Below are 23417 nucleotides of genomic sequence, written 5' to 3' on the forward strand. Positions count from 1 at the left end.
ATGGACGACCCGTCTGAGCGTGTCTGAAAGGATGACCCTTGTTGTGGTAGGACTGCCCTCCAAAAGGTATCCCACCAGAACCGCCCAAACCTCGAGTCCTCTTGTCCTCCCTCTCAACACGCTCCTGGATACAAACCACCTCTATCTACCGAGCAATGTCAACCACCTCATCAAAAGTGGCACCAGATACCATCTACCTAGTCATAAGCAACCACAGCTGATATGTGAGGCCATCAATGAACATCCTAATCCTATCCTTGTCAGAGAGAACCAACCAAACTGCGTGACGAGCCAATTCAGAAAATCTCATCTCGTACTGCATCACAGACATGCCATCCTGAAGTAATTGCTCAAACTGTCTGCGCAGCTCCTCTCTGCGAAACTGCGGCACGAACTTATCCAAAAAGAGAACGGAGAACTCCTACCATGTAAGTGGTACTACACCAACCGGCCAGCGCCTCTCATAAGCCTCCCACCATCTGAAAGCAGCCCTGGAAAATTGAAAAGTAGTGAACGAGACCCCACTGGTCTCCAGAATACCTGATGTTTGAAGCATCTGCTGGCACTTATCCAGAAAACCCTGAGCATCTTCTGAATCAGCACCGCTAAATGATGAAGGCTAAAGCCTCCCAAATCTCTCAAGTCTCCTCTACTCATCATCTGACATAACGTGGACTACCGGGGCATGAACAACTGCAGCCGACTAGGCTGGTAGTGCCCCTCGGTATCTGAACTCCTTGTACCACCTAATTTGGAGTACAAACCACAGGGGTATGAGTACCTCCCCTGGCCTGAGAAGTGGCTGGTGCGGCCTGAGCCGAAACTACCTAAGCAAGGCCAGTGCAAACTATCAATATCTGGGCCAAAGTCTCCTGAAGGCTTGGAATCTCAATGGGCACAGCTGGTGCCTAACCTGGTATTGTCGGCTCAGCTATATCCGGAATCTGCTCCTGAGTTGGAGCAACTAGTGGTGCTACAGGTGCTGCTCCAACATATCTACGAGCTACACCTCGACCTCAGCCTCGGCCTCTACCACGGCCCCGGCCCCTCGCGGCCCTAACTGGTGGCACTGGTGGATGATCGTCTGATCCGATAGTAGTTTCCGGAATCAACAAATTCGCACGACAGAATACAAGAAAGTAAAATTTTCCTAAGGGTTCGGCAGCCTCTCGATGATAAGTACAGACGTCTCTGTACCAATCCGCAAGACTATACCAAGCCTGCTCATGCCTCGTAAGACCTACATAACCTAGGCTCTGATACCAACTTGTCACAACCCAAAATCTCACATGTCGTATTAGCGCCTATCTCAATACTAGGCAAGCCGACAATCTCAATAAACCACCATATCTTTTAAATTTGAAAACATAATTATTAAATTCAGCGGAAAAAAACCTCATAAATACAAATATAAACACTCCCAGAACCCGGTGTCACTGAGTACATGAGCATCTGAATGAATACAAAGTCTGACTAATAAAAATCACTGTCTGAAATATAGAACAGTACAATAACTAAACAGGAAGGGAATCAATTCTGCGGATGTCAAGCAGCTACCTTGATAGTCTCCAACAGAAATAACTCTGAAATCTAGCAGTCGTCTATTCGGGAGCACCTGGATCTGCACACGAGGTATAGAGTATAGTATGACTACCACCAACTCAATAAGTAACAAGACTAACCTCTAGGATTAAAGTAATGATGAGCTCCGCAGGTACAGTCCAGTAAAAATAATGGTACAGAAATATAGGCATGCTTTCAAGTTTAATAGTAAAACTCAGTACAAGTGAAATAGATCATTACTGCATGATATGAGGAATATGACATCTCAGTGGAAAGACCTCATGTAATACTGGTCACAAATCATTCGGTCACTCGGTACTGTTTATGGCCAATCCGGCCCAGGGATATTCCATCCCGTATATATATATACATCGACTAACAGTCAGTCTCTCAGCATAGTATAAGGCCAATCCAGCCCTGGAAAATTTATTCCCAAATGTAAATGATACGGACAAGATCCATGTCCATGTAAATTCATCACAATACAAATAAGTAAGGCAAGTCCATGCCCTGGGAAATCCATCCCGAATATATATAATCATTTACGCTCATTGGGGGTGTGTACAGACTCCGGAGGGGCTCCTTCAGACCAAGCGCTATATAAAGCCGATATGGCCTACTGTGGCGTGCAGTCCGATCTCATAATAATAATAAAGCCTATAAGGCCTGCTGCAGGCGGGCAGCCCTGATCCGTATAGTAATAAAGCCTATAAGGCATGCGGCGGCGTGAAGCCCGATCCTATGATAATAATAATATATATAAAGGCGATATGGCCTGCTGCAAGTAGGCAGCCCCGATTCAATAAATATCCTCACAATGGATGAGCATGACTGAGTATGAAATGTACATTTAAAATATAATTAATTCAACAGCAACACGACCCTATGGGTCCCAAAATATCGGCACATAAGCTAAACATGATCTTTATTACGAGCCTCAGCTCAATTCCTCTAACACGTGTGGCATGTTCAGACAATAACATGATTCTTTAACTTTGCAACTTCACAGGATTTATTCAAGTCAATTTATATGGTGCATGTCCACACGCTCGTCAACTATCGTGTGCGTCACCTCCAAACAATTTATATCACACCAATTCGGGGATTCATACCCTCAGAACCAATTTTAGAAGTGTTACTTACCCCAACCCGTGTAATATTTCACTCTACTATGCCCTTGCCTCGAGAATTGCTCTCTGAAAGTCCCGTATCTAGTCACAAATAACTCGATTCAGTCAATAAAAAATATTGGAATTAATTCCATAAGAAAATATAAATTTTTCAACAAAATCCGAAATTTAGCTCAAATATCGCCTGTGGAGCCCATGCCTCGAAACCCAACAAAAGTTATAAAATCCAAAATTCCATTCAACCACGAGTCTACCCATACTAATTTTACTAAATTCCGATATCAACTCGACCGTCAAATCTTCAAAATAAACCAACAGGGTTTTCAAAATCTTCCCACTTAATTCTCTAATTAAATGTCAAAAACAACCATGGATTCTGGTAATTTAACCAATATTGAGTTAGAAACATTTAACCCATTGTTTTCCTTGAAAATCTCCTGAAAATCCTCTCTCTCCGAGCTCCAAATCGGTAAAAATAGAAAATCAGAACTTAAACTCTCTGCCTAGTGATTTCTTCTATGCGATCGCGGACCAACTCACACGATCGCGAAGCACAAATTTTCATTGCCCAAAAATAACTTTACACGATCACGGAAAATTCCACGCGATCATGAAGCACAATCTCTGCAAGCCTATGCGATCGCGAACTTTCTCACGCGATCGCGAAGCATTTAGCGCGTGGCCCAACTCCTCCCTCCATTCCTCTTCGCGAACGCGTCCTAGCCCACGCGTTTGCGATGCACAGCCTGGCCAAACCCACACGATCGCAGATGCTTTCAGGCGATCGCATAGCACAAAATTTCACTGCACCAACTTAGCCTACGCGATCGCGGACATTCTCATGCGATCGCGTAGAAGGAAACCAATGACAGAAAACCAGCATTCTTCAGCTGGAATGCAAAGTCCAAAATTGATCTGTTAGCTGTCTGAAACTCATCCGAGCCCCCCGAGACCTCAACCAAATATACCAACAAGTCCTAAAATATGATACGAACTTAGTCGAAACCTCAAATCACATCCAACAACGCTAAAACCACGAATCATACCCCAATTCAAGCCTAATGAACTTTGAAACTTTCAATTTCTACAAACGACGTCGGAACCTATCAAATCACGTCTGATTGACCTCAAATTTTACACACGAGTCATAAATGACATAACTAAGGTATTCTAATTTTCAGAATCGGGCTCCGACTCGATATCAAAAAGTCAACCCCCCGGTTAAACTTCCAAAAAACACCATTTCAAGCATAATTCCTCTACGAAACTCCAAATAATTTTCCGGACATGCTCCTAAGTCCAAAATCACCATACGGAGCTATTGGAATCACCCCGAAATCCTTCCGGACCCGAACCAACTAACCCGGTAAGTTATAAAATAACTGTAAAGAATAAATTGAGCAGTAAATGAGGAAATAGGGTTATAATACTCAAAACGACCGGCCGGGTCGTTACATTCTCCTCCTCTTAAACAAATGTTCATCCTCGAATGAGTTTAGAATCATACCTAGAGTCTCAAATAGGTGTGGATATTTGTTCCGCATCTCCTGCTCAATCTCCCAAGTAGATTCTCCGGCTGGCTGGCCTCTCCACTGTACCTTCACTGATGCTATGTTCTTTGACTTTAGCTTTCGAACCTGTCGGTCTAAAATAGTCACCGGCTCCACATCATAAGTCAAATTACCGTCCAGCTGCACTGTACTGAAATCCAAAATATGAGACGGATCTCCGACATACTTTCGGAGCATGGATACATGGAATACTGGATGAACACCGGATAGACTGGGTGGCAAGGCAAGTTCATAAGCCACATCTCTAATTTTCTTAAGTATCTCAAAAGGCCCAATATACCGAGGGCTCAACTTGCCCTTCTTCCCGAAACTCAATACACCCTTCATAGGTGAAGTTTTGAGCAGAACCTTCTCCCCAACCATGTAAGCAACATCACAGAACTTCCGATCGGCATAACTCTTCAATCTAGACTGCGCCGTGCGAAGCCGCTCCTGAATCAATTTAACCTTCTCCAAAGCATCCTGAACCAAATTAGTACCCAATAGTCTAGCCTAACTCGGTTCAAACCAACCCACCAGAGACCGACACCGTATCCCATATAAAGCCTCATATGGAGCCATCTGAATGCTCGATTGGTAGTTGTTATTGTAAGAAAACTCTGCGACTGGCAGAAATTGATCCCAGGAACCTCCAAAATCAATGACACAAGCGCGTAGTATATCCTCCAATATTTGAATAGTGCACTCGGGCTGTCCGTTCGTCTGAGGGTGAAATGATGTACTCAACTGAACCTGTGTGCCCAATTCTCGCTGCAATGCTCTCCAAAATTGTGATGTGAATTGCGTGCCCCGATCTGAAATGATGGACAATGGCACATCGTGTAGGCATCGGCCACCACATTGACCTTTTTGGGATGATAGAGAATAGTGATATCATAATCCTTAAGCAAATCCAACCACCTCTGCTGCCGCAAGTTAATATCATTCTGTTTAAACAGATGTTGTAGACTCTGGTGATCGGTATAAACCTCACAATGGGCACCGTACAAATAATGCCGACAAATCTTCAAGGCATGAAAAATCGCTGCTAACTCAAGGTCATAGACCGGATAATTCTTCTCATGTACCTTTAACTGTCTGTACGCATAGGCAATCACCCTACCGTCTTGCATCAGCACTGCGCCAAGACTAATTCATGACACGTCACAATATACAATATAAGACCCTAAACCCGTAGGCAACACCAACACTGGGGCTGTAGTCAAAGCCGTCTTGAGCTTCTGAAAGCTTTCCTCACACTCATCCGACCACCTGAACGGAGCACCTTTCTGGGTCAATTTAGTCATAGGCACCGCAATAGATGAGAAACCCTCCACGAAGCAATGATAATAACCAGCCAAGCCGAGAAAACTCCGAATCTCAATAACTGAAGATGCTCTGGGCCAACTCTAAACTGCCTCTATTTTATTCGGATCCACCTTAATTCCTTCACTGGGCACTATGTGTCCCAATACTGCCACCGAACTAAGCCAGAACTCACACTTAGAGAATTTAGCATATAGTTTCTCCTCTCTCAGCCTCTGCAATACAATACCTATGTGTTGTGCATGCTCCTCCTGGCTACGAGAGTACACCAGGATATCATCAATAAATACCACGACAAATGAGTCAAGATATGGCTGGAATACGCTATTCATCAGGTGCATAAATGTGTTGGGGCATTGGTTAGCCCAAATGACATCACAAGAAATTCATAGTGACCATAACGATTTTTGAATGTCGTTTTTAGGATATCCGAATCCCGAATTTTCAATTGGTGATACCTGGATCTCAAATCAATTTTGGAGAATACCTGCGAAGTTGGTTAAATAAATCATCAATACGCGGGAAAGGATACTTATTCTTGATTGTAACTTTTTTCAACTGCCTGTAATCGATACACATCCGCATAGTACCATCCTTCTTTTTCACAAACAGAACCGGTGCACCCGAAGGCGACACACTAGGCCTAATAAACCCCTTATCAAGAAGTTCATGAAGTTGCTCTTTCAATTCTTTTAACTCAGTTGGTGCAATATGATATGGAGGAATAGAAATGGGCTGAGTGTCCGACACCAAGTCAATACCGAAATCAATATCCCTGTCAGGCGGCATACCCGGCATGTCTGCAGGAAATACATCCGAAAAGTCTCTCACTACGGGTGTTGAATCAATAGTAGGAGTATCTGCATCGACATTTCTCACAAAAGCCAAATATGACAAACATCCCTTCCCAACCATACGTTGGGACTTCAAATAAGAAATTACCCTGTTGGGAATATGATCTAGAGAACCTCTCCATTCGACCTCCGGCAACCCTGTCATTGCCAATGTCACGGTTTTTGCGTGACAGTCCAGAATAGCATGACATGGAGACAACCAATCCATACCCATAATTACATCAAAATCAACCATACCGAGTAATAAGAGATCTACTCTAGTCTCCTCTCCCCCAATAGATACCACACACGACCTATACACATGGTCCATAATAATAGTATCGCCTACCGGCATAGATACACGAACAGGTGAAACTAAGGACTCACGGGCCATATCCAGATAATGAGAAAAATACGATGATACATATGAATAAGTGGAACCAGGGTCAAATAATATAGAAGCCTCCCTGTGGCACACTGAAACAATACATGTGATCACTGCATCTGAAGCAACAGCATCTGGCCTGGCAGGAAAAGCATATAATTGGGCCTGACCACCACCTGATCGACCTCCCCCTCTTGGATGACCCCTAGCTAACTGAGTGCCACCCCGAGCTGGCTGAGCGGGTGGTGGAGCAACTGGTGCAGAAGTAGTAGCCAGACTCCTCTGCTGAGCTAGACCTCGAGTAAGGCAGGGACAAAATTTCCTCACATGACCGAGCTCTCCACACTCATAGCACTCCCTCTCAAAGAACGGTGGCGAGTTCTGTGGTGGACCTCGAGGACCGGAGTAACTACCAGAAGAACCTGGTACAGATGATCCCTGAATTGATGGTGCACGGGGCATACTCTAGGCTGGAAGTGCAATGAGAGATGACAGACCCTGATGAGAACTGTGTGAACCATGGCTGGATGATGCACCACGGTGAAATGGACGACCCGTCTGAGCGTGTCTAAAAGGATTACCTCTGTTGTGGTAGAACTGCCCTCCAGAAGGTACCCCACCAGAACCGCCCGAACCTCGAGTCCTCTTGGCCTCCCTCTCACCATGCTCCTGGCTACGGACCACCTCTATATGCCAAGCAATGTCAATAACCTCGTCAAAAGTGGCACCAGATACCCTCTCCCTAGTCATAAGCAACCGCAGCTGATATGTCAGGCCATCAATGAACCTCCTAATCCTCTCCCTGTCAGTGAGAACCAACCAAACTGCGTGACGAGCCAACTCATAAAATCTCATCTCGTACTGCGTCACAGACATGCCATCCTGATGTAACTGCTCAAACTCTCTGCGCAACTCCTCTCTGCGAGACTGCGGCATGAACTTCTCCAAAAAGAGAACGGAGAACTCCTGCCATGTAATTGTTACTACACCAACCGGCATGCGCCTCTCATAAGCCTCCCACCATCTGAAGGCAGCCCCAGAAAACTGAAAAGTAGTGAACGAGACCCCACTGGTCTCCAGAATACCTGATGTCCGAAGCATCCGCTGGCACTTATATAGAAAACCCTGAGCATCTTCTGACTCAGCACCGCTAAATGATGGAGGTCAAAGCCTCCCAAATCTCTCAAGTCTCCTCTGCTCATCATCTTCCATAACGGGGACTACTGGGGCCTGAACAACTGTAGCTGGCTGGGCTGGTAGTGTCCCCGATATCTGAATTCCCTGTACCACCTGATCTGGAGTACGGGCAACAGGGGTATGAGTACCTCCCCTGGCCTGAGAAGTGGCAGGTGCGGCCTGAGACGAAACCACCTGAGCAAGGCCAGTGCAAACTATCAATATCTGGGCCAAAGTCTCCTAAAGGCCTGAAATCTCAATGGGCACAGCTGGTGCCTGAGCTGGTACTGTCGGCTCAGCTATATCCGGAATCTGCTCCTGAGTTAGAGCAACTGGAGGTGCTACAGGTGCTGCTCCAACTGCTGTATGAGCTACACCTTGACCTCTACCTCGGCGCCGGCCTCTACCACGGCCCTGGTCTCTCGCGACCCTAACTGGTGGCACTGGTGGCACTAGTGGCTGAACGTCTGATCCGGTAGTACGTGTACTCACCATCTGTGAGAGAATAGAATAACAGAAATTTAGTTTCCAGAATCAACAAATCTGCACGACAGAATACAAGAAAGTGAAATTTTCTTAAAGGTTCGGCAACCTCTCGAAGATAAGTACAGACATCTCCGTACCGATCCGCAAGACTCTACCAAGCCTGCCCATGCCTCGTGAGACCTACGTAACCTAGGCTCTGATACCAGTTTATCACGACCTAAAATCTCACTTGTCGTGATGGCGCCTATCTCAGTACTAGGCAAGCTGAAAATCTCAATAAACCACCATATCCTTTAAATTTGAAAACATAATTATTAAATTCAGCGAAAGAAAACCTCACAAACACAAATATAAACACTCCTAGAACCCGGTGTCACTGAGTACATGAGCATCTGAATGAATACAACGTCTGACTGATAAAAATTATTGTCTGAAATATAGAACAGTACAATAACTAAACATGAAGGGAATCAAGTATGCGGACGTCAAGCAACTACCTTGTTAGTCTCCAACAGAAATAACTCTGAAATTTAGCAGTCGTCGTATCCGATAGCACCTGGATCTGCACACGAGGTGCAGAGTGTAGTATGAGTACAACCAACTCAATAAGTAATAAGACTAACCTTTGGGCTGAAAGTAGTGACGAGCTCCGCACATACAGTCCAGTATAAATAATGGTACAGAAATGTAGGCATGCTTTCAAGTTCAACAATAAAACTCAGTACAAGTGAAATAGATCATTACTGCATGATATGAGGAATATGATATCTCAGTGGAAAGACCTCATGTAATACTGGTCATAAATTATTCGGCCACTCGGTATTGTTTATGGCCAATCCGGCCCAGGGATATTCCATCATGTATATATATATATATATATATATATATATATATATATATATATATATATATATATATATATATATATATATACACACACACACACACACATCGACCAACAGTCAGTTTCTCAACACAGTATAAGGCCAATCCAGCCCTGGAAAATTTATTCCCAAATGTAAATGATACGAACAAGATCCATGTCCAGATAAATACATCACAATATAAATAAGTAAGGCAAGTCCATGCCCTGGGAAATCCATCCCGAATATATATAATCATTTACGCTCACTGGGGGTGTGTACAGACTCCAGATGGGCTCCTTCAGCCCAAGCGCTATATAAAGCCGATATGGCCTACTGCAGCGTACAGTCCGATCCCATAATAATAATAAAGCCTATAAGGCCTACTGCAGGCGGGCAACCCCGATCCGTATAGTAATAAAGCCTATAAGGCCTACTGCAGTGTGCAGCCCGATCCTATAATAATAATAATATATGTAAAGGCGATATGGCCTGCTGCAAGTAGGCAGCCCCGATTCAATAAATATCCTCACAATGGATGAGCATGACTGAGTATGAAATGTACATTTAAAATATAATTAATTCAACAGCAACACGACCCTATGGGTCCCAAAATATCGGCACATAACCAAAACATGATCTTTATTACGAGCCTCAGCTCAATTCCTTTAACACATGTGGCATGTTCAAATAATAACATGATTCTTTAACTTTGCAACTTCACAGGATTTATTCAAGTCAATTTATATGGTGCACGTCCACACGCTCGTCAACTATCGTGTGCGTCACCTCCAAACAATTTATATAATACCAATTAGGGGATTCATACCCTCAGAACCAATTTTAGAAATGTTACTTACCTCAACCCATGTAATTTCTCACTCTGCTATGCCCTTGCCTTGAAAATTGGTCTTCGAAAGCCTCGTATCTAGTCACAAATAACTCGATTAAGTCAATAAAAATTATTGGAATTAATTCCATAAGAAAATACAAATTTTCCAACAAAATCCGAAATTTAGCTCAAAAATCGCTCGTGGGGCCCACGCCTAAGAACCCGACAAAAGTTATATAATCCGAAAGCCCATTCGACCATGAGTCTATCCATACCAATTTTACCAAATTCCTACATCAACTCGACCCTCGAAACTTAAAATTAAACCAAGAAGATTTTCTAATTCTTCCCACTTAATTCACTAATTAAATGTCAAAAAAAACCATGGATTCGGGTAATTTAACCAATATTGAGTTAGAAACACTTACCCTGTTGTTTTTCTTGAAAATCTCCCAAAAATCCTCTCTCTCCGAGCTCCAAATCGGTAAAAATGGAAAATGGGACGAAGTCCCATTTTCACAACTTAAACTCTCTGCCCAGTGATTTCTTCGATGCGATCGCGGACCAACTCACGCGATCGCGAAGCACAAATTTTCATTGCCCAAAAATAACTTTACGCGATCATGGAAAATTCCACGCGATCGCGAAGCACAGTCTCTGCAAGCCTACGCGATCGCGAACCTTCTCACGCGATCATGAAGCATTAAGCGCGTGGCCCAGCTCCACCCTCAGTTCCTCTTGGCGAACGCGTCCTAGCCCACGCGTTCGCGATGCACAGCCTGGCCAAACCCACGCGATCGCATAGCACAAAATCTCACTGCTTCAACTTAGCCTACGCGATCGCGGACATTCTCATGCAATCGCGTAGAAGGAAACCAGTGACAGAAAACCAGCATTCTTCAACTGGAATGCAAAGTCCAAAATTGATCCATTAGTCGTCCGAAACTCACCCGAGGCCACCGAGACCTCAACCAAATATACCAACAAGTCCTAAAATATGATACGAACTTAGTCGAAACCTCAAATCACATCCAACAACGCTAAAACCACGAATCATACCCCAATTCAAGCCTAATGAACTTTGAAACTTTCAATTTTTACAAACGACGCCAGAACCTATCAAATCACGTCTGATTGACCTCAAATTTTGCATACAAGTCATAAATGACATAACAGAGGTATTTCAATTTTTAGAATCGGGCCTCCAAATAATTCGTCTTTCGCCATTTCAAGCCTAATTCCTCAACGGACCTCCAAATAATTTTCCGAACGCGCTCCTAAGTCCAAAATCACCATACGGAACTATTGGAATCATAAGAATTCAAATATGAGGTCGTTTACACATAAGTCAATATCCGGTTAACTTTTTCAACTTAAGTTTTAAATTATGAGACTAAGTATCTCATTTCACCCCGAAGTTCTTCCGGACCCGAATCAACTAATCCGGTAAGTCATAAAATAATTGTAAAGCATAAATTGAGCAGTAAAGGGGGAAACGGAGTTATAATACTCAAAATGACCGGCCAGGTCATTACACCATCATATCATCTCGGCCACTGTGGGCAAAATCATCAACATATACCAGCTGATGAGGTGGTGGTGCGTATATAACGTCGTAACCTTTTTCCACATCCCATATACATATAATATACGCGTATATAAAGCCATCTAGTCATGGATCAATGTACATGTATAAATGAATGAAATGCATAAGAAATACGTTAATAAGATTTCTCGTAATGTTATAAGATCAATATGCCTTTCGGATAAACTTTATCAAATACGTATTTTTCTGAGACCCATGAACAGAAGATATAATAATAATTCACATGGGGAATCAAGAACATAGGCACCCCTAGTACTTCTATGAATAGAGTCATTTATAAAAGTTGTGCATTTGCTCGTTTCATTTGTATCGTATGAATCACGCCAAAAGAAAGAAGGGGTAACCTTAACATACCTGAGCCGATTCTCTTAACAATCCCTCTAACACATGTCTTTTGCGAAAAACACGTAACGGCGGATCGGAGTAGGAAAAAATCTGTATGATATTCTTGAGAAAGATTGCACCGTACTCCCTTAGAATCGCAAATTCTCGCGTTGCTAAGTAGTCTTGTATGAATTTTGTAGCAATTCATGTTGCTATTATGTGATAATCTCGTATGAATTTTCTTGTTGAAGCTTCATCTGTGACTTAGTAGGTGTGAGCATCTTCATTTTGTGAATTAGAGAGGTACTCTTTAATCTTTGGGTGTGGGGCCCACTTAGGATGCTTAGCCATCAAAATCTCCTAAAAGGTGCCACCTTTTACATGTATTAAGAGTCATTACTTGGGCCTTGGCTGCCACGTTGAGGTCCATAAGCCCTATCCAAAGATGTTTAATTAATTAGTTAATCTCCCACTAAAAATTAATAATTACCCAATTATCCACATAATTAAGAATTATCTCAAATTACTTAAAATACTACTTACTTTTAACACACTTTATGTACCCTACTATCATGGTCATGTGGTACCTTGTATGGCACTAGTCCATAAATACTGGGTATTATAGCTCGAACCGTATTTTATCCAAAATTGACAACCTTCAACGAAACTCATTTTCTTTGATTCGTTTACCCTTTAACCTTCACGGTACTTATTATCGCCTGTTATAAATAGCATAAATGCTTATAACCTCAAAAATAATCACATCCCCGAGTCTACGTTGATTAACTTACGATGAAACTTTAATGTACGAAAATGCGAGATGTAACAATCTCCTCCACCATAAGGAAGTTCTCATCCTCGACGACAGCGGAGACGCCCTCCGCGTGAGAAGGGAAAATCATTGCTAAAGGTACCAGGTAACTTTCCTCACTGGGAAGATACGTTAGACATAGTTCTAACGAAAGAGAGGGTATTCAAAGTAACGAGGAGTTAAGAACAACAGGGATCGCTAGAGCAGGTAAAGAAGATGCACAACAATGGAATAAGAAGAAGAAGAAGAAGAAGAAGAAGAAGAAGAAGAAGAAGAAGAAGAAGAAGAAGAAGAAGAAGAAGAAGAAGAAGAAGAAGAAGAAGAAGAAGAAGAAGAAGAAGAAGAAGGCACAAGGTTTCGATGTGGGAAATCTGTAAAACTTGAGTGTGGATCTTCACATCCCTATTTATAAGAGCTCAGACATCTAAACCGAGAAATTGGGTCATCATTACTTAGCATAACTATCGAAGCGACAGATCCAACCAACAGACGCGCGTGAAATGATGCAACGCATCGAAAAAACACACCATAATGACGTATGACATCACTTTGATCCAGGAACGACATGAAATTGCAGCTCATGAAAGGCCACGTTGCCCGCTCATCCAATCATCGCGACCACGACTAACAGAATCCGCTCATCAAGCCCGCCCGAGGCCGGCCTCAATAAGCGGAGGGACTAACTGTATAGGTAAAAATATGCCCTAGAATATTTAAGACAAGATAGCGCTAAAGGAAGAGTCTTCAAACCATCACTAGTCGAGGTCGAGCAGGAAGCAGCAAGATTCATGGCCGAGATGTCACCAACGGTCGATGTCGAGCACCGTTTGCAAAGCTGTAACGGCTTGTTTTCGAAATAGGATATTAAAGGGAATATTCTAGTGGATATTTTTTTTACTTGTACTATTAGGGTTTTGTTAAGAAAATGTCTGATATAAATAGAAAAAGGAGAGAATGATAGGAGGGGGATATTCATTTTTGTAAGAACACACTTTGACAAAAGATTCTCTCTCTCTCACACACACTATAATACAAACACAACCTTTTTCACAAGATTCTTGTCTATATTGTTTCATACTTTCCACCAGATCTGAGGATAATTCGAATATTCAAGGATTTGCCTGTCATTCTTCATTGTGAGGAGGAGTAACACATAGATTCTCCTTTATTGGGTGAATCACTCCTTTTATTTACTCGGATGCCATTTATTATTGTTTGTTGATATTTAATGCTCTATCATTGTTTACGTTGCTTGGAATGATTGTTATATATCATCATTATATCTCTATCGGATCTATCTAACATTAGTTATGTTTTCGGAACCCATATCCAGGAATATTATTTTTAACTAGGTTTAACCCCCTTATGCGCTTTTTACTGTTGTATTCATGAATACAGCATCACGAATACATATGAATACATGCGCGTATAGCTGGACTGCCTTGATTTTAGGTATTTTTTTACTGTTATATTCATGAATACATAGTGCAAATACATGTGAATACATGCGCGTACAGTTGGACTGCCCTGATTTTAGGCGCATTTTATTGCTGTATTCATGAATATAGCAGCGCGAATACATGTGAATACACTACTGTAATAACTGAATAGTAGCTATAAGAAGTAATTATGTATATGGTAGCTATAGGAAGTTAATAGCCACTAAACAATAGTGGTTTCTGAAAATTTCTCAATATTTATTTAGTTATTTTTGCTCACTAACTACAAAAAATTAATTTTTCAATCCCACAGTTAACAAATATATCAAAATATTTTAGGTTATTACATGTTTCAACATATTCTCGCAAAATAACAAGGAGAAAATGACCTTCTATAGCCCTTCAAAATTTTAATAGCCCATTTTTTCCCCATTGACCCGAAATGTCCCTCCGGCCTAAATATATTATATTTAATAGCCCGAAATGTCTATTTTGTATATTTTTTGTATAGTTACAATCTATTTTATATAATATTTGTATAGTGACAGTCTATTTTGTATATATTTTATATAGTGACGGTCTATTTAGTATATTTTTTATATAGTGACAATCTATTGTATATAAATTGTACAGTAACAGTCTATTTTGTATAGTGACATCTATTTTATATATGTTTTGTATAGTGACAGTCTTTTTTGTATAGTGACATCTATTTTGTATATTTTTTTGTATAATGACAATCTTTTTTGTATAGTGACATCTATTTTGTATATTTTTTATATAGTGACAGTCTATTTAGTATATAAATTGTATAATGACAATCTATTTTGTATATTTTTTGTATAGTGATAATCTATTTGTATATTTTTTGTATAGTGACAGTCTTTTTTGTATATTGAATGACTACAAGCTTGTAAAATCAGTCATTACATAATTGATGTGATGCATCTTACTGTGATTTTTAATTATTTATTGTCTGTTAGTGTATCTGAAAATTGTAACAAATGGAGTATATTCCACGGATCCTATGTTCGAACTTCCGTAGTATTATATAAATAAAATTCAGATTCTCAAAAAAAAAAAAAAGTGAGTATACTCCACAATTCTTAAAAGGAAAGATGCAAAAACAAGCAAAAATAGAAAATTGATTTTTTTTGGCAACTAAAAATTTTCATTATCAATGGAGTAATGTACAGTAAAACGCCCTGCCATGTATAGCGAAAATTTCTTTTTTTTTCTTTCTATGTAACCATATCTTGACTAAAAATAAAATCTATTTAGTGCATGTAATATCAATCTTACTACAGAAACTATCAAATTGAGAAAGTAAAGACTGATATTTATGATAGGTTATGATAATTGTTTGGATGGTGTGCGTAGCAAAGATAAGGCAGAATAAAAAAGATAAGTGAGCAGGGCTTTTGAAAATAGAGAGGGTTAGCGAATGTTTTGTTATAACCAATGCAATAAATTTTTGACTATAACTTGCAATCAAATATAATGAGATAGTGGTTGTCTTAAGTTTCTGCCCAACGGCCAATTTTGTCATAACCTCGTTAATATTCAAGAATGACAAGCCCAACTCTCTGCCAAAAAACACGTAGAAGATAGCCTTAACTAAACGATATTCTTAACTTAAAAGTGAAAGAGGAAAATTGATAAGAAATTGATTACTACTATATTATTCTGCCTTGGAGATAATTAACTACTCAGCCGCACCACCCCACTTTTCAATTTCCTTTCTACTTCAATAATTTGGTGAATCTTTGACAGCAAATCAATATTTTGCATGATAAGAATGAAAATCTACTCAGACCTACCCCACCTTTTTACAACTTCAATGGAACATGCCGCCAACCATTCAATGACCCTTTAGAAGCACCAAATGACATTAGAGTCAAAAATTTTGTAATTTGTAAGTCATGCACAAGATCACATTAGAAGGCATTCAAATACTTTACGTCCCACGTGGATACAGCGTGGAAAAGGCATCCAAATCACACACGACAAAATTGGAAAGCTGTTGTGAGTTAGGCTGCCTAAAGCATGTTATTATATCAATGATAAGCAACAAAGTATCCAAATTGGAAAATGTCTCCAAATTGATTTCATTGATAAGCAACAACCAACAGTGAAGTATCAATGTATCAATTTAATTTAACTACAGAAAAGTGCCTCAATAAAACCAACTGTAAAGTATGAAAAGCAGAGCAAAAAGTGTCTAGTGCCAACTGTACTCATCAAGAAGAAATGCTTTAGCATAGCAGTTAAAAGTAATGAATGGTAGGTACCTAACATTGTTTACAATTTTCCAGTCAAAGTTTGAAATGGTGATGTTGGAAAGGACACAACAGACAAGCACTTTTGTAATGACTAAAGTCTAAAGGGCTTATCCAAGTTTGAATATTTTATACTATAGCCTATTCACCAATGAGCAATATCTACAGCCTACAGCACTTGATAAGTCTCAAATTTCAAACCAAGACATCATAAGAGAATCGACAAAAAACTTTTCCAATAACAGAAAGCTTAGGTGGGCCTCCTAAATGAATAACGTGAGTGGTCACCTTGCTGGCATAATTAAAAGGGATGTACTACTAAAATTTAGTAGATCAGACACTTTATGACTAAATCAAGAATGACATAGGCAAGTCATTTCAAATGGGACAAAGAAAGCAAGAGTTCTTGTTTATTGCCCAACAAACAAAGATTTAATAACCCAGAAATAAGTAGAGTATTTTCCACAAGGGTTGTTCACATAAATCTAATGCTAGATGAGTTGTCATACCTACCTAAAAATAAATAAGATGGAAGTTTGAGGTCAATGTTCATGTGCAAGACGAGATGAGGTTCTCAGAAACTTCAATCTTGACCAAATGCCTAGTTTGGCACAAAGTCTTTGAACATATATCCATCTAAAGATGAAATAGAAAAGCCTATCAAATTTTTGAATTAAAAAGGTAGATGAGATTCCCAATAAGTCATTCCTTTGAGAAAAAGGAAATTATCCAAATACAAGATAAATCCACATAGAAACAAATAAAAACAACAAATAACAAGAAACAGTTGTTTTAAGTAATACAAATCACAAGATCTAGAACTAAAAGAGCTGAAATCAGATAATTGAAAAATAAAAAGTTACAACATGGCATTTCAATCCTAAAGAAATGTCACCAGTTTACTGCTGCTCATTATCTGGTTTTGCTGCTTCTTTGATCTCATCAGTTCCATCATCCTAAACGAGATTCAGCAAGACTCAGAGATAAATAAAATCGTTCCGAGAATGGCGAAGAAACAATCTTATTAACAATAAGAAAGAAATATATATACCTGCATATCTGAAGTCCATAAAGTGAGGTTATCGCGAAGAAGCTGCATGATCAGAGTGCTATCCTTGTAGGACTCTTCGCCCAATGTGTCCAGCTCGGCAATTGCCTCATCAAAGGCCTTTCATATGATCAAATGAACCACAAAAATCATTTTTAAAAAGATCAACCATAAAAATGGATATCATTATATTAAACGTAACTGATCATCCCACAATGCCTAATTTGTCAATTTCAACAAAACTCTATCAAATTATTTTCAATAAGGAAAACTGTATCTAATTATTCAATTAATGATTATGGTAAACATTCATTAAGATAACTAGGTCTATTCATGTCGTAACTGATAGCTACTAGCTCTAATAATTGATTTCTACAATAATCAAAGCCATTGTAATAATAAAACGATTTAATCACAGACAAATTCTTTTAAATGAAAGTTAACTCATTTACTGACCTGTTTGGCGAGATTACAAGCACGATCAGGAGAATTCAAAATCTCGTAGTAAAATACAGAGAAATTGAGAGCAAGTCCCAATCGGATTGGATGCGTAGGAGCAAGCTCGGTATTTGCAATATCCTGAAATCACGAGATCAAAAAATGTCAATTTAACATTTTTTTCTCCAGAATTTGAATAATTTTCTATCTAAAACAAAAATGATAAATCTAACCTGAGCGGATTTGTAAGCCGAGAGAGTGTTTTCGGCGGCTTCCTTTCGCTCGGCACCGGTCTTAAACTCAGCCAAATAGCGATGATAATCTCCTTTCATTTTCAAGTAAAACACCTTAGAGTCACCGGTAGCAGCAGCGCCAATGAGCTTAGAATCGAGGAGCTTGAGAATGCCGTTACAGATCGAGGTGAGTTCGGTCTCGATCTTAGATCTGTACTCCTTGATGGAGGCAACGTGATCTTCGTTACCGCGGCTCTCCTCTTTTTGCTCAATGGAGGAGATGATACGCCACGAGGCTCGCCGTGCTCCGATAACATTTTTGTATGCGACGGAGAGGAGGTTCCGTTCTTCGACGGTTAGTTCCTCAGCGCCGTCGGCGGCGGCGACGACTTTCTCCATGAACTCAACCATCTCCTCGTAACGCTCGGCTTGCTCGGCAAGCTTTGCCATGTACACATTCTCCTCGCGTGGCGACGCCATTGATGTTGCTGTGAGAGAGAGGAAATGAGAGGGAGTTTTGTAGAGAGAGAAAATGCAGAGAAAAGTAAAGAGCGGTTTTTAGGATTCTCCTCCTCCCAGTTTGATTTTTGTGCGTGCGAAGTGGGAATTGGGGAGGGCTTTCAGCTTTATGGGCCGGTTCCTAGTTCTAAGTCTGGACTGGTTATTAGGTGGGCCTGATAACAATTTTACTTGGTAAAATGACATCTATATAGCCATTCTCAAAATAATAGTCAAAAAAATATATAATTTTTGTATATATATACATTCTGTAAGTTATATACAAAAATTATATAAATTTTATATACTTTTTCGGCTATTAAATATAAATAGTTTCTGACAATGGCAACTAGTCCAATAAGATGCAGCAATTCCTTGTTCTCAAACTACTTTTACCCTTTAATAATTGCTTCTTCAGTATATTCGCTATTTACTTTTACTTTTTTCTTTTTTGGGTTTAACAATCAGGAGATTATAAGGCCACTTTTGCCTGTAAGAGTTTAATTTGTCAAATACACTAACTTCTAATTCAACAACAATATATCAATGGACCAACCATTGGGTTTTTTAACACATTAGTTCGGATATGTTTACCAGTTAATGGCCAAATTGGTGTAGTATCGAGAAATGTCATTTTGCTAATCTTAACAATGGGTCTTCAATTGGTACTTAAGAACTCCTTTTTATTAATCTTTTAAGACAATGTATGAGTTTTGTTTGGTTTCGATATTATACGTTGTGAGGAGCATCTATGCTGGTTTAGTTTAACTAATCATTGGTCTATTGATATTAGTTTTTTTTTTTTAATTTGTGTTTTTGAATTTGATTTTGTAAACTCGGCATTGAAGACGTTATGTTCACTGGTGTTACATTGTGAATCAAGGTGCTTATCTTATTATATGCTTTTCTTTGCTATTTATTTTCTTTTTAATTTTTCCTTCACTACTTTACTTTGGTTTCAACACAAGAACTAGAATGAGAGCAAATGTATATTTTTCTCTTCCCTTCCTAGTTTCCACATGGGGCCATTTTTCTCCTGTCCTATATTCCTACACAAGACTTCAAAAGTCTTTTTTACCTCATCTTCCAAGTCTTATCCAGACTTTATAACTCTACCTGGTGATTAAGCTCCGCTTTAGTTGATGCGAAATGAGCAGATTATGTGCCGGTATGGAACCTACCCTTCCAAAGTGAAAATTTGTCATCCTATTGCCAAGATTTTTAATTTGGTTTAGAGTCTGAGTGATGAAGCACATGATTTTGTCATTAGTGAGAAAGCAAAAGGCAAGTAAATTCTATAGCCCTAAACTAAAAGAGCGTGTCAAGTTCATTCAGCTTGAGGGATAAATTACGCGAGGAAATGGATGACACTATATAAATTTGCGGTATGACCTCCTAAACTAATTTGCAAATACCATTGGTGTGTAATAGAACACTAAAATGTGCTGGAAATAGAAAAACAACACTGAAATCCTTGTCATGCTAGGAACCAATTGAAATTTCTCCTTGTGTGTTTTCATGTGAATTGGTAGGGAAGGGAAAAACGAGAAAGTGTAGGTGGGAGCAGCAGGCAGCAAGCTGATATATGAACTGAATCTTGAACCAGTGAACCCAGAAGGCAAATCACAAGCAACAATATTTGCATATCGTAGCTTGTCCTCCTTATTAAAAGGAAAAAGGAATTGCCCCCATTGTTAGAGCTAAAGCTACTAACGTAGAAGGCATCAACACTTGGATAGGTGACTTCCTCACCTGATTGAATCCTCAGGAGTGATTGAATACCTCAAACAAGAAAGTTTGAGCTGACATTTTATAACAAGTATTTGGTGAAGCCACCAAGTAGACACAAGACAAAAGACTGCAAGCTGTAGCATAACGGCAAAACTATACTTTGATCATTTCTACAGCTTAAACCTCTTCCATATCTTTGGTTCTAACGGAAGCAACATCTCCTAGAGGAACTTACAACTAGTATATCTGCACAATTAACCGGTGCAAAAATAAAACTTTGAATGCAATACAAAAGAAATATCACAAAAGAATTGTTAATAAAAAAGAGTACGTTCAAGGATTATTCTGCAGATTGTGTCCACTTCTTTTTCAACCCCAACCAAGAAAAAACAAAAACACAAGCTGTAATCTGATAAAAATTGAGCAAAAACTGCAACGTCCCTAAAATTAGTCCTTGCTTGCTGTTAATAATTAGTCCTTACCACTCGATGGACTAAGGGAGAAACTAGTGGTCTTACATATTCACTCCATTTCTCTTCCGTAAAAGTCAACTTTGTTTCCCTCCACGTGAAAATGGTTTATATATCCCCAAGCACCTTTCATTTAGCCATTCACCTATGCCATAGTCAGTAAAGTACATGAACCTAATCAATTTGCACAAAAAGTAGGAACCTATCCTAAGGATATAAACGAACTATACCCCAAGGCTGAAATGAAGCTGCTACTTTAGTCATAGTCGGAAGAACACATGAAGGTAGACTACCTGTACAAAAATTTAGAGTCATTGTAGAGCTAAAATGAGCTAGTTAGTCATAACCAGAGTAAAGCAAATAAAGCAGTCAACTTGCACTAAAGCTGGGACCTATTGCAAAGCAAATTTGTGTTACTTCTCCAAAGGCTACCATGATATTATTCATCTTAATTCCCATGTTAACCATTACTTTGGTCTTAGTAGTTAAAAGGCATGAACTAGCCTAATTATTCCAAAGTTGATCAATATGACTATACTCGGCCTCAAATTACAGAATCCTCTCACATTGATGTAGATGATCCATTCGCTCTCATTCTATAGCAATTCTCGCTAAAAGGCATTCTTAAGGATTTGCTTATAAAGCCGTTGGTTACATCAGCATTAAAATTCCTTCCTTATCGTTGCGCTAGCTTCTACTTTATTTTAGAAGTATAATCTCCCGTATCATAAGAAGATAAGTACAATCTCCATCTTTCATGCTCTTTTCAAGACTGCTGAACCTATAACCATTGCAGCTCTACTTGATCGCAAACGCAACTATATTTAATAAGCATTTTAAAGATCAAAATCCAGACAAGCTTAATGTATCAATATGTAGAAGCACAAAATTACTGCATAGCAGCAGTAGAAGGTAGGCATATAACAAAAGAAACAGAGACATCTGAAATTTTAAGCCTTTGCAAAATAGATGAAACTGGAAAAGGATAACAACCTCAGAATTTGAATTCAAAAGTAAATATCCCAACATTACCATACAATTGATATAACAAAAGGCACAATTTTGCAGCTTTCTGAAAGGGAAATGTCCTTGTTTGTTCCTCCTGATTCAGCACGTTTTAACTGTAACTATCGAAGCAAATTAAATTGTAGGATATTAACTTCACATAACACAACATAAAGCAAGGAACAAAACCTAATTAATTACCTACTCAACGTGAGGCATTGAGACCGAGAAGCATGTTGCCTTGCTTAGGTAAGTAAGCCACGTTCGGAGTCTTAGCCATGGTAGCAGCAACCTCCCTAGACGCCTCGATTCTCCTGAGCTCAATTAATCCCATACCAGCAGCTGCAGTAGCATCAGAAATCAACTTAGCCGACTCGCTCTCACCTTCAGCCCTAATAATCGCTGCCCTCCTCTCTTGCTCAGCCTTCATCACAACAAACTTGGACCGCTCCGCTTCCTGCTGAGCCACCTGCTTCTGCTCCACAGCTTTAGAGAACTCCGCACCGTATGACAAGTGTGTAATTGCCACGTCATCGAGCACGATATTGAAATCCTTAGCACGTCGGATCAAGCTCTCGCGAACTAAAGCTGATACTTGTGGACGCTCCGTCAGTAACTGATCCGCGTTGAATTGAGCTACGACGGCTTTTAGAACCTCATTGCCGATCGAAGGGAGGACTTTTTCGTCGTACTCGAGACCTAGGGTTTTGAAAATGGCGGGAAGGCGTGCAACTTCGGGGCGTGAGAGGACCCGGAGTGTGAGGTGGACCATCTGGAGATCCTTTGTCCCTGAAACGGAGGAAAATGTGTGGGGCCTAGTACGGATATCGAAGATGAAAGGTTTTTGAAGCCATGGGACGAGGAAATGAGTTCCTTCGCCGACGGTATCGTCGATGACTCCACGGAATCTGTCGAAGAGGACGGCGCGTTGACCACCGTCGATGGTGTAGAGGGAGGAGTTGAGAACCGTGGCGCTGATGCCTAGACCGAAGGCGGCGCGTGCAACGTTCGTGAGGAATGATACTGCTGCTTGGCTGCTACCCATTCTTTTGGTTTTCACTGCGAGAATTTGGGTCTTTTTGGAAACTGGAAATTGGAACTGAAGAGAAGATGTGAGGGTTTTTGCTGAAAATGGAGTAAAACCCTAAACCCTCAATAATAACGGGTAGGGTCCAGAACAAACGGGTCGGAGGCCCAGCACATAATCTCTGTCTATATTTTGGTTATTACACAGAATATCCACTAATTGTTCAAAAAAAAAAAAAACACTTTCATTTGCGCCTTCTATGCTTATTAAGCATGATTGTTAGTCAGAAACTTTTTTTTATAATCTAAAAATTATTTTCATTAATTAAAGGGATATGGATCTTGAGATGATTTGAAATGAGGAA

The 23417-nt window shown here is 40.0% G+C and overlaps 2 protein-coding genes across 7 annotated transcripts; both read right to left on the reverse strand.

Annotated features, from left to right (window-relative positions):
- Positions 1-17268: 17268 nt before the first annotated feature.
- LOC107817195 (14-3-3-like protein 16R) lies at positions 17269-18860 on the reverse strand. Its single transcript, NM_001325993.1, has 4 exons — positions 18323-18860; positions 18108-18230; positions 17655-17771; positions 17269-17559 (listed from the first exon to the last, which is right to left on the reverse strand). The coding sequence occupies exons 1-4, from the start codon at positions 18800-18802 to the stop codon at positions 17503-17505; spliced, it is 777 nt and encodes a 258-aa protein (NP_001312922.1). The 5' UTR covers positions 18803-18860; the 3' UTR covers positions 17269-17502.
- Positions 18861-21964: 3104 nt separating this feature from the next.
- On the reverse strand, positions 21965-23160 carry LOC107817175 (prohibitin-3, mitochondrial-like). Of its 6 annotated transcripts, none has more exons than XM_075227640.1 (2): positions 22232-23160; positions 21965-22123 (listed from the first exon to the last, which is right to left on the reverse strand). In XM_075227640.1, exon 1 carries the CDS (start codon positions 23069-23071, stop codon positions 22232-22234), a length of 840 nt encoding a protein of 279 aa, XP_075083741.1. In that variant the 5' UTR covers positions 23072-23160; the 3' UTR covers positions 21965-22123.
- Between the last annotated feature and the right edge of the window lie 257 nt (positions 23161-23417).

Source organism: Nicotiana tabacum, chromosome 13 (assembly GCF_000715075.1).
Source record: "Nicotiana tabacum cultivar K326 chromosome 13, ASM71507v2, whole genome shotgun sequence".
NCBI lineage: Eukaryota > Viridiplantae > Streptophyta > Magnoliopsida > Solanales > Solanaceae > Nicotiana > Nicotiana tabacum.